This window comes from Sturnira hondurensis, unplaced genomic scaffold (genome assembly GCF_014824575.4).
Source record: "Sturnira hondurensis isolate 20B ecotype Veracruz unplaced genomic scaffold, ASM1482457v3 Scaffold0008196, whole genome shotgun sequence".
Lineage (NCBI taxonomy): Eukaryota > Metazoa > Chordata > Mammalia > Chiroptera > Phyllostomidae > Sturnira > Sturnira hondurensis.
The window spans coordinates 9,816,586-9,828,258 of NW_028080827.1; the positions used below are offsets into that span (position 1 = coordinate 9,816,586).

Here is an 11,673-nt window from a genome sequence, read left to right on the forward strand (position 1 = left end):
TCTTTATCTGCCCTTTGATTCTAATGGATAGCTTTGCTAGGTAGAGCAATCTTGCCTGCTTTTCATGACTCTTAATATTTCTTGCCAATCCCTTCTAGCCTGAGAAGTCATCTGATAGTCTTATGAAAACTCCCCTATAGGTACCTAACTTCTTTTCTCTTGATGCTTTCAAGATTTTCTCTTTATCTTTAACCTTTGGCATTTTAATTATGATGTATCTTGGCCTGGGCCTTTTTGTATCCATCATAATTGGGACCATTTGTGCTTCCTGGACTTCCAGGTCTATTTCCTTCACCAAATTAGAGAAGTTTTCCTTCATTATTTTTTCAAATAAATGTCCATTTTCTTGCTCTTTCTCTTCTCCTTCTGCAACCCCTGTGATACAAATATTGGACATCTTGAAGTTGTCCCAGAGGCTGCTTATACTATCCTTCTTCTTGGATTCTTTTTTCTTCTTGTTGTTCTACATGTTTTTTTTTCTTCCTTATATATCAAATCATTGATTTGATTCTCAGCTTCATCAACTCTACTCTTGTTTTCCCTGTAAATTGTCCTTATTTCAATTAGTGTATCCTTCATTTCTGACAGGGTCAATTAATGCTGCTGAGGTCCTCACTAAGTTCCTTGAGCATCCTTATAACCAGTGTTTTGAATTCTGCATCTGACAGATTATTTCCATTTTGTTCAGCTTTTTCTGGAGTTTTGACCTGTTCTTTCATTTGGGCCATGTTTCTTTTTCTCCTTGTTCTGGCAGCCTCCCTGTGTTTGTTTCTATGTATTAGGTAGAGCTCTGTGTTACCCTGTGTTTGTTTCTATGTATTAGGTACAGCTCTGTATTACCAAGACTCTGTGTCTTGGTAGTATGGCCTAATGTAGTAGGTATCCTGTAGTGTCCTGTGGCACAACCTCCCCCAGCACCCAAACTGGGTACTCGAGGCGCACTCTTTGTCTGGGCTGAGTACACCCTCCTCTTATAGTTGCTGTTGGCAGACCAATGGGAGGGATTTACTCAGGCTAGTCAGCTCCAAGGACTGTCTGTGACCACTTACCACCAACCTCTGCCCTCCATGGAGGATAGCTATGCAGGCACAGGGTGGTGGTGCTCCAACATGGTCTGTAGCTATCCATGGTCCTAGGGTTTCCTGGGTAGTGCAGCCCAAGGTCTGTATCACTCATGTTTTGCCCAGAGCCTGAGCTGTAAAGCAATCTGAGATAGCTGCTACTTGTGCTGGGCTTGAGGATTCCCAGGAGAAGTCAAGTTGTGAACCTAGGCTGGCTGCTGCTAGTGCTGGGCCTGGGACTCACTGAGGTCAGCAGTTGCTTGTTTGAGAGGATTTAGGAAGTTGTGTAGCATGAGCCAAGACCTGCCATTCATATGGAAAAGTAGCTCTGGTGTGCCCATGTCTTGTGTAGGGTGGAGTCTCTGGGGATCTCCAAGGTGGGTCAGTGTTGAACAGGTTGATGGAGTCTCAGTATGGCTCTAGCTTGCCAGCTCTGTGAAGAGAGGGTCTAGAAAATGGCCTCTGCTGGCCTGTGATGCCAGACACTTTAGTTTCTCCCTGTGTGACACGTGCCTTTCAAGGTGCTACCCTGATGTTTGAGCTAAGAGAGAATGAGTATGAGTAGGTGAGTCCTTGAGTGGGTTCTTTAATAGGCACTGCTTGGGGCTCCAGAAGTTTCTTCCACTGACTCAATCCCCATTGTTTTTTATAGTCAGAGATGGAGACTTATCTTCCTGGCACTGGAACCCTGGGCTGCAGGGCCTGGTGTGGGTCTGGGATTCCTGACTCCCTAAATCCCTCCCAAATTTACCACACATGGGTGAGAAACCAGCTCATTCCACATCTGGGTCTTTCCTACCAGTCTGGATGGAGGTAGTTTCTTTAGTTCCATAGTTGTTAGACTTTTGTTCAACTCAATTTCTGATGGTTCTGAATGATGGCTGTTCTATATTGTAATTTGATGTGGTTTTGCAAAGAGGTGAGCTATGATGCTTTGCAAGATGCCTATGCCAGCATCTTGACCACAAGTAGAATGTGTATTTAGACTTTATTTTTCTGATTTGAAGAGTAAACACTTACAGATAACTTATAATGTACCAGACACTATTGTCAGTGATTTATATATATTAACCCATTTAATTGTTCAAATAACACCATGAGATTCTCACTTGGCAGCTGAGGAAATTGATGAATAAAGAATGTAAGTAACCTGTTAAAGTCTACACATTTAGTAAGTAGCAGAGTGGGATAAGAACCTTGGCAGTTAGGCTCCAAGTCAAAATACTATACTGTTTCTCAGTATTACTATTAACATATTTATAGAGACTGGGAGCAGGAAAGAAGACCTAAAATCACTCTTTACCATACCTTACAGCTCACCTTGATAATAAAGATGACTTGGACATCTTGAGTTGCCTGGAATAATAATATTAGAAAGAACTGTATAATCTTCCCAAAAGGCAATTCTTCCACACCTCTGGTGAAAGCAAACTACTAAGGCTATATTATCTAAAGTTACTGAAAACTCTTTGTTTTTAAAAAATAATTAATTTTTAAATATATAATCTTTATATTTTTTCATCAAAACCTCTTTGTTAACATTTATCAAATAAGATTGCAAAAACATTTGTTGAGCTTCTGTAAGTATAGAAACAAAAATAATAATTCCTTCCTGTAACATCCCACAATCTAGAGGAAATAATTTTTTTCTTCTTGAAACTCCTAAATTTAACATGATAAGTACTATGATAAAGATGAGCACATGTTGAGTGAACATAAGGTACTCTATGTAATCTTGACTGTGGGAGGAGTGTCAGGTACTCCCTTGTAATCTTGACTGGGAGGTTTCAACTGAGCTGATACTTTGAATATAAGTATCTCACCAAAGGGGGAATAAAAAGAGGGTATGCCTAGGAGAAGTAACAGAATGTGCAAAGAAAGATTTATAGGCAAGAGAGACCGTAACAATATCCAGAGAGTAAATATGAATATTTCAGAACTGGAGAATAATACAAGTAAGAACATTTCATGGAATATGAAGGATGGACTAAGCAGTAGGCCTGGGCCAGTTGAATTTTTATCCTAAAGGCAATGGAGAACTGAAAAATTTTACAAAAAGATCAACATGACTGAATTGTGCTTGGGGAACACGATGGCAATGGAACATAGTGACTAAAACTTTGGGCCGTAGAATTTAAGTTCTAGCTTTGCCACTTATTAGCTGGGAAAGCTTGAACATGTTACTTAACCACACATTACTTAACCTCTCTGAACATCAATGCCTCAACTGTAAGCCTAGAATGATAATAATATCTAACTCACAGGATTATTGAGAAGATAAAATAAGACGATCCATTTAAACCACTTAGCAAACTGGTATTCAGTGGGTGGCAGCCATTTATCACCATCAGGAGCAATGTGAAAAATGGATTTAGGGGGACAAAATGGGAAGCAGGAAACCAGTAAGGGCTATCATGATAATCAGAAATAAAATCTGAACTACAGTGGCTAGGAAAAGTCCAGGTGATGATGGGTTCAAAATATATTAAGGGTAGCTGTAAGGAGCCGACCAGCAGCCGTCCCTCAACAACACATTCGGGACGGATGAGATACATCTGCACAGCAGAGGCAACAGTGGCTGAACTTCCTGTCTATCTCTCCCTTGCATGTTTGTCTTTGCCATTAATAGGTGGTGGGATTTTTAGACACCTGCATTTCAGGCCCAGTGATCCACATAATTCCAATGAAGTTATACAAAATGATTTCTTGGACACAGAGCAAAGTCCCCCCTAATGAAGTAGCCCCTAAGTCTGTAGAAGTTGATGGAGTAACAGCCCCTCCTCTACCTTGGACAGGAATATATATTAATTAGAATTAGGCAAAGAAACAGGAGAAGCTGGTTAGCTATTACAAACTAAGCACATAGAAACAATTACCAAGGAGTCAGAGCCCATATTACATAAAAAAAGACAAAAAGGTAGCTAAATTAGACATCACAAAGACCTTATAATAAATTTCCTATAACCTCTGCTCAATCTAGCATATCCTTTTGCCCCATGCCAAATTCTAAGAACTTTAATAAACAATAAGACATTTAAACTCTGTACATACAGCTATTTCTAATTGTCTGATTAATGGCTCTCCTGGCCAAAACAACCTTTGTTTAACATAACTGAAACTGGAAATTATTGTACTTTTCCTGGTTACCTCTGTACTGGTTTTTTCTGCATAACTGATCACACCATGCACCTGTTCCTTTAATGTTATGTAACAATCTCTATAAAAATAAGCCCTAAATCAAACTCTGAGAGTTCGGTCAGACCCACAGAGGCTGGCTGTTCTCCGGCATCCAATCAGATGTCTGACTCTTCATTCGTCACCTGCGCCATCCATCCTTCAAGGACCCTGAACCCTGCAGAGGCTGGACCCTGACAGGTAGCCTTGACTAACGTAGCTCAGTGGGTTCGGTGTTGTCCTGCAAACCGAAAGGTCACCTTTCCAATTCCTAGTCAGGGCACATGCCTGGGTTGCTGGCCAGGTCCCTGGTTGGGGGCGAGTTAGAGGCAACCGATCAATGTTTCTCTTGCACATCCACATTTCTCTGCCTTTCTCCCTCCTTTCCCTTCCTCTATAAAAATTAAATAAAATCTAAAAAAAACCAAAAACATATTAAGGGCACAGGTATTCTAGAACTTTGGGATACTGTTGGATGGAAGTAGGGGATGGGTTTGGGTCACTGGATAAATGATGTTCACCAAGATAGGGATTATGTGAGAAAGAGTATATTGGACATCTCACAGATCGATACCTTTCATTTATTACATTCAAAATAAAATGTATTAACTTCCCCCTCATAAATCCATTCCTCCTTTTATGTATCTGTGAGACCATTCTTTTATTTTCTCCTCTAACTCTCTGGGTACTTCACATTCTGCTCCTCAGGATCCTCTTTGCCCTTCTGTATCCTAAACACTGTGTTTCCAAAGTTGCTTTTTTCTTCTGACTTTTCACTCCCTTGGCTGAGGTCATCTACTCCCAAGGCATCAATTAGTATTCATCTGTTTACTGATAACTTCCAGATCTCTATTTCTGACTCCAATCACTTGCCTCAGTACCAAACTATTATACCTGTTGTGTACCCTGGAAACATCCCAGGAGTATATTCATTCAATGTGCTGAAAACCAAGCTCACTTTCCTAATAATCTGCCTACGTCTTACCAATTAAACAACAAAACAATAACAAAAAACAGAAAAACCCTTTCGTTTAGACATTCTCTCAGCTTCTCTTCCCCTTGACTCTGACTTATAAGTTATGCTTCCTCTCCAATTTGAATCCAAATCCTCCATACACCTATCCAATCGCAGCAGTCTATATTTTTAAATAAAGTTTACCTTTAGCATTTTCATAACATTTCTGTATTATTATCCCATTCTAAAATACATCCTTACCTTTCCAATTACATTTCTAATTAGGTTAAAAACATTTCATCTGAAATGAATGTCTCAGCTTCCTTCTTCTTTAAATTTGTCTTCCTTCCTCCATTCTTTTTTCCCTCCAAATCTAACTCTTCATTTGCATCCTTGATGCTATTCCCCTTCTCTCATCTGCAGAGACCTGATTTATGAGAACAGGAGTCTTACCTGTTTCATCCCCAGCTTCTGGAACAGTGAGAGCCTAGCACATGGTTATGCACTGAATATCTTATTAAAAAATTATTTTCTTTCTCTTGCCTTTTTATTTTCTCCCCTCTCCTTCTACACTGAATTCTTCTGCTAGTGTAAAATATGCTTGTCTTCTTTTCAAGGAAGAAAAAATAAATAAAAAGATATCCATACAAACTTTTTCTTGACCCTATCCTTCCAAGCTGTTGGCTATGTCTTTCTGCCTACCATCCAAAGTTCTTTCAAGTTGCATTTGCACCACTAACTTCACTACTTCGAAATGCGGTTTTCTCCCAAAAGTGCCTTCTCAAAATCACCACTGATTTCCTAGAACCTTTTTTATCCCTCATGCTCTTTGTTGATCCTGTATTATTTTACACAAAGGAACTCCCACTGCTTCTTAGAACTCTTCTCCAGGAGATCTTCCATGGTTTCCTTAAAAACAGGTTTTATGTACCCTTTATTTCCTATAGGTGGTCACCTCACTTACCATGCTGTTTACAAATGTGTGCTTATTTGTCAGTATCCTGGACTAGACTAAAAATGTCTTCAAGACAAGAATTACAACCTCTTAATCAATATATCCCACTGTCTGACACTATGAGTGCTCAATAAATATTTGTTGAATAATAAAATGAATATTGTCATTAAATCAACACCCAGGAATTCTAAGAACATTATAGAATGAGAGTGTTGGTTAAAATAAGTATGACAGATAACATTCTAAGAGAAAAGGACATATAAAAGTAGTATGAGGGGCTATGGACAATCAGAAACCAGCATAAATATATGAATGAGCTACTTTACATATTTACACACTCATTTACTTGGTATTTACTGTGAGCAAGGCAATTAGGGGAGAAATAGAAAGATACTTGAGATATTGTACCTAGTCTCATAGATGTGTCTTTTTTAAAGAAAGATATTTATTTATTTACTTATTTATTTTGAGCGAGAGAGAGGAAGTTAGAAAGGGAGGGAGAGAAATATCAATGTGAGAAAGAAACATTAATCAGCTGCTTCTCCTACGCAACCCGACCAAGGACTGAACCTGCAACCCAACCATGTGCCCTGACCAGGAATCAAGCCAGCAGTCTTTCATTTTGCAGAACAATGACCACCCAACTGAGCCACAGTGGTCAGGGCCTCATGGATGCCTCTTACAATCAAGGGTTGAGAATCCAGTAGTGGCTAGAACTGGTAGAAAGTAGGAAGGAATAAGATACTTTGCCTTATTAAAGAGCAATTCTGAATCTAATATTAAAATATCAGGACAAGTTTAGATGACCACAAATCAGCTTCCTCTAATCTGCTCACCTTTGCTATCTAGGTCTACCAGCACCAGTTCTCAAACTTTAGCATACATAAGGAACACCTGGGGATCTTTTTAAAGATGGAAAAAAGTCTCCCAGGAATCTTGATTCTGTGGGTCCAGGAATGTGCATCTTTAACAAGCATCCCAAAAGATTATGATGCATTTGGTCTGCAGAGTATACTACTATAAAGTCCTTAGTCATTCACGTCATAATTTTGCCATATCTGAGTTACACCTATATCTTAGCCTTATCCTACTCAAAGTTTGTTGGCTTGTATTGTTATAGCACACATGATATAAATACATAACTATTAAAAAGTTGTCCTGGGTGGTGTGCCTCAGTGGATTGAGCTCTGGCTTGCAAAGCAAAAGGTTGCCGGTTCAGTTCCCAGTCAGGGCATATGCCTGGGTTGCAGGCCAGGTCCCCAGCTAGGGGTGTGCGAGAGGTAAGGAATTGATGTTTCTCTCACATCTGAATGTTCTTCTCCCTCTTTTTCTCCCTCCCTTCCCTTCTCTCAAAACAAAAACAAGCAACCCCCACACACACAACAAATAAAATCTTTTTAAAAGTTTATCTGTATACATCAGTGGATGGGAAACAGTTTGAGAAACACTGCTCAAGAGTTTATGCTCCGTAAACACTACATCCTGCATGCAGTCTAATAACACAAATTATAACAAAGTTCCAGGACAGTGAAGTTCAACAGAATAGTGCTTCAGAATAGTTCATGTACATACCCTGGTACCTTTTATGGATTATAATGACTTACTATAAAAATCCCTCCTTATATTGACTTTAAAAAATGCTTTGCCTCTTATTCTGCTACTTAATTCTCAGAATGTTCTTGAGCAGACACCTAAACCACCTCCCAACAGTTAAGGCATAAAACTTAAAGGCAGCAGTTGGAACAAAATGAAGATAGATTTGTGCTCTCCTGACCCACAATAAAAAATACATATCCATTTTACTTAAACTTACATTTGATTAAGACTGATAATTGAGTTCACATATATAAACTTGATAGCTCTCTTCCTTTTCGTTCAACACTAAAGTAATTTATAATTATAGGTAAAATAATATGGCAAAAAGATCAGAGGAATAATTTCATCTCAGAAAAGTCTATTCCTTAAAGGTTTGGCAACTTGCAATCACAAACAGAAAAGAAAGTTGAAATAAAAAACTATCACCAAATTAAAGATTGTGTTGATATTAATCAACAAAATTCTGCTCTAAATTATGTATTGGCTTAAATGGCTAAGAAAATCAATCTCTACACCTAAATAACTGAGTGGATGTTTTTCAGGTACCACATTCTCACCGTGTCAAAAGCCAGTTCCATATATTTAATCTCTAGTCACATGGAGCAAAAACAGATAGATGACTGTGGTCCTTAACCTCTACATCACTTAAGTCAAATGGAAATTTACTATTTACTGATTTATAGCACTTTATCCTGTTTGGATAAAAGGATTATTGCAATAGCCTCTGAACTAGCCTCCCTACTTCCATTCTTGTTCTCTACAGTCTATTTTACACACAGCAGCCAGAGAAACCCTGTTAACATGTGAGATCAGTCACCAGTCTGCTCAAAACCTCCAGTTCTTATCTTAGAGTAAAAGGCAATGTCTTTTAAAGGGCCTACACAGGCCGCCTGTACACAATCACCTTGTCCTTAAGCTCAGCTCATACTACTTTACCTTTGCTCACTCCGTGCCAGCTACAATAGCTTCTATGCTGTTTCTTGAGTACACTAGGCCAATTCCAGACCTATGGCCTTTCTATCTGCTGTTCCCTTTACCCAGACTGCTCTTCCCAAACGTATTCACTGGTTCTGCTCTATCACCTCCTTTGGGTCTTTGCTCAAGTATCAAGTTCCAGGTGAGCTCTGTTACACAAACTGCCACCTCCATACATATTTCCTAACTACATTACCTGCTTTATTTTTCTCCATAGCATTTAACATTGACATTCTACACCTTCTATTTGTTTATCAGTTGTTTACCCCACAAGTGTGTGAACTCCTGCTGGGTGATGATTGTGTTTTTGCTTTGTTCACTGTTATATCACAGGGACCAGCACCTAGCACACAGTAGATGTTCAATAAATATGTGCTTAATGAACAAATGGTATTACATCAATTTGGGGGTTTTCATCCTTAAGCCTATTAAGAGCTAGAAATGAGAGCTGGAGGATATCCCCCAAAGATCCAGGCGGCACTTGGGGTCTGTCAACTTACATGCATTATCTTTTGTCTGGTACATCGTTCCTCTTATCTTTCTTAGATAGTAAAACAGCAGGAAAAGGCCTAACGTGGGCAAGGAAGAAACAAACCAATCATGTATAGAACTGATTTTGGGTGGTTTGATTCTTCTCCATAAGCCAATAGAGAAAATGCCTTTTGAATTTTCATAGTTTCTCCTCTTAAGCCTGAGGGAAATAAGCTGTATGTCTGTCTTCTGGGGGCGGGCTGGGGGGTTGCTGGAAGAGACGCGAAGGTACACCTTCTTCAAGAACGTCAACTCTTGTGCGGTCCAACTTACTTTTGGGGGGGGTGGGCATCGTTCGTGGTCTCTGCTAGGGGGTGTTTCTTTCTCACCCTCTGAGGTACCTATTGTGCTGCGTCTTGCGAACGAGAGAAGGTGGAAGAGGAGCGGGGAATGAAGGGATGCTGAGCGCGGCTTCAACTGCCTCCTCTACCACAAAGTCGGGGAGGCGAGGGCTCCGCGCGGGTGTCTAGGGGGCGAGCGGGCGCCGGAGCCACGCGCCTCCGACCGCAGCCTCGGCCCCGGGTCTCAGGCGGGACGCGGGCTGCACGGAGTTAGGCCCGGACAGAGGCCGGTGGCCTCCCAGCGGCCGGGCACGCGGCCCCCACGCGCCCCGCTCTCCCGACCCCCTCAACCCGGCGCCCGTCTCGGTTACCTCGAACTCTCTTCAGCGAAATGGGATCCTTCTCCTGTTCCGCTGACATTACAGACCGCAAAGCATGACTCCCCCCCAGGCCGCGGGAATTCGGTCTCTTTGATGCGGCGGCGGCGGCTCCTCCTCCTCCTCGCGGGGCCGCTGCGGCTGCGAGGCAAGCTTCGGAGCCGAGGCACGGCCGAGGGCGGCGTGGACGCGGGCCGACTTTGCAAAGTTTGGGAGGAGGATGAGGCCTCGGGGCGGCCGGGCGGCGTGCGGGAGCTGGCCGGGCTCAGCGGCAGCAGCGGGGAGCGCGGCCTCGGGGTGGCCCCCCGCCCGAGGCTGGCATGTGCGGGCGACTAGTGCGCCGCCGTCTCCTCCCACTCCTTCTTGGTCGCCGCCGCCGCCGCCTGAGGAGCCGCTGACAGGGGAGGCAGGAGCGGGCGGCCGGGCCCTGGCGGCGCACTCACAGCGCCCTCTGAGGAGGAGGTCTGCGCTCCAGCCGCTCCCGAGTCGCAGACACAAAAGCCCCCAGCGTGGAGCCGCCTGCAAAACCCGCTCTGGGGCGGGCGACGGACGTGGCGCGGCCCCGCGGCTTCCCCTCCCTGGGCTCCCTAGCGCCGCGCGGGGACGGACTTCGGCGGGCGGGGGCCGCTGCCTGGTCCCACCGCGCCTCCCGCCGCCGCCGCCACCGCCTCGCGCTCCGCCTCGGCCCAGCCCCCACGGCCCGCGCGCGCCTCTCGCTCCGCGCCGGGGCTCGCGGGCCCGCGGCCCTCCTAGCCGGGGCGAGCTGCGCGCGCCGAGGGGCCGTCCCGCCCCGCCCCCGCGGCTTCTGCGAGGCAGTGGCATCTCCGAACTTCGTCGGAGACCCCGACGGGCGTCACGGCCTCGCAGCAAGGGACCTGAAAGAGGAACGCACGATCAGAGAAAACTTTCTAAGTGGGAGCTGTGGAGTTCTGGGCGGGCATGTGGACACCCACATTGCCTGACTCCGCGTCCGGGTCTGGACACCTGTTTGTGGAATGCCCCAACTTCAAGTTTCAACGACTTGACTGGAAGAAAGAGCGATGCGAAATTAATACAAGAAAGGAGACTGGGTAGAAGCTGTGAGAAGGCTTGACTTGCTTTAGACGTTAAATTTGAGAGAATCACCACCAATGTACTTGTAGATTGGATTTGATCACTGGTAACATAGCCACAAGTTGAGCTGTGTGACCTAGGGCAACGTACACAACCTCTCGGAGTCTCAGATTTCTCATCTTTGAAAGGCAGTGGAATTACATCTCTGAGGTCTCTTCTAGCTCTGACATTCTTCAGCTTACTCTTAGGAAACTGTTCTCCCTATTTGTCGTTAGATTTTCCAGTTATCCTAGTAAACAGAATCTGTAGGTGCAGATTCAGACCTTCAATCAGGAGAGACTCTGGGTTTATTTTGATGTCAGAATCACTAAAAAAACACTCATTATTCATATGAGGACTTAGACCTAACCACAAAAGAGTTGCATCCTTCTGAAGACCCATATAACCCAATCAATTGCACATACAGATGTAAATTTGAAATGTATAGAATCTTAACAGATATGTAACAGACAAGCACCACCGCAGCAGCAGAATTGGCTTTACAAGACAGGATATGGCATGGCCAGGGTACAAATGTCACCCTTTTTCTAATAAGTTTTGGGGGAAAATTCCTGATTAGAAGATTCAGACTAGGATAAGCTAGGAAAAGTTTTCATATAGGGCACATCTAGGAGAAAGCTCCCACAACTAGAATATAAGCTCAATATAGGCATTT

General features: G+C 43.2%; 1 protein-coding gene across 1 annotated transcript in view; it reads right to left on the reverse strand.

The window, feature by feature from the left end:
* Positions 1-10,172, reverse strand: part of PYGO1 (pygopus family PHD finger 1) — a 30,258-nt gene extending 20,086 nt beyond the window's left edge. The window contains exon 1 of the mRNA XM_037053943.1: positions 9,900-10,172. Within this exon, the coding sequence (XP_036909838.1) occupies positions 9,900-9,948 (49 nt within the window). The 5' untranslated portion in view covers positions 9,949-10,172. The remainder of the gene's footprint in view (positions 1-9,899) is intronic.
* Between the last annotated feature and the right edge of the window lie 1,501 nt (positions 10,173-11,673).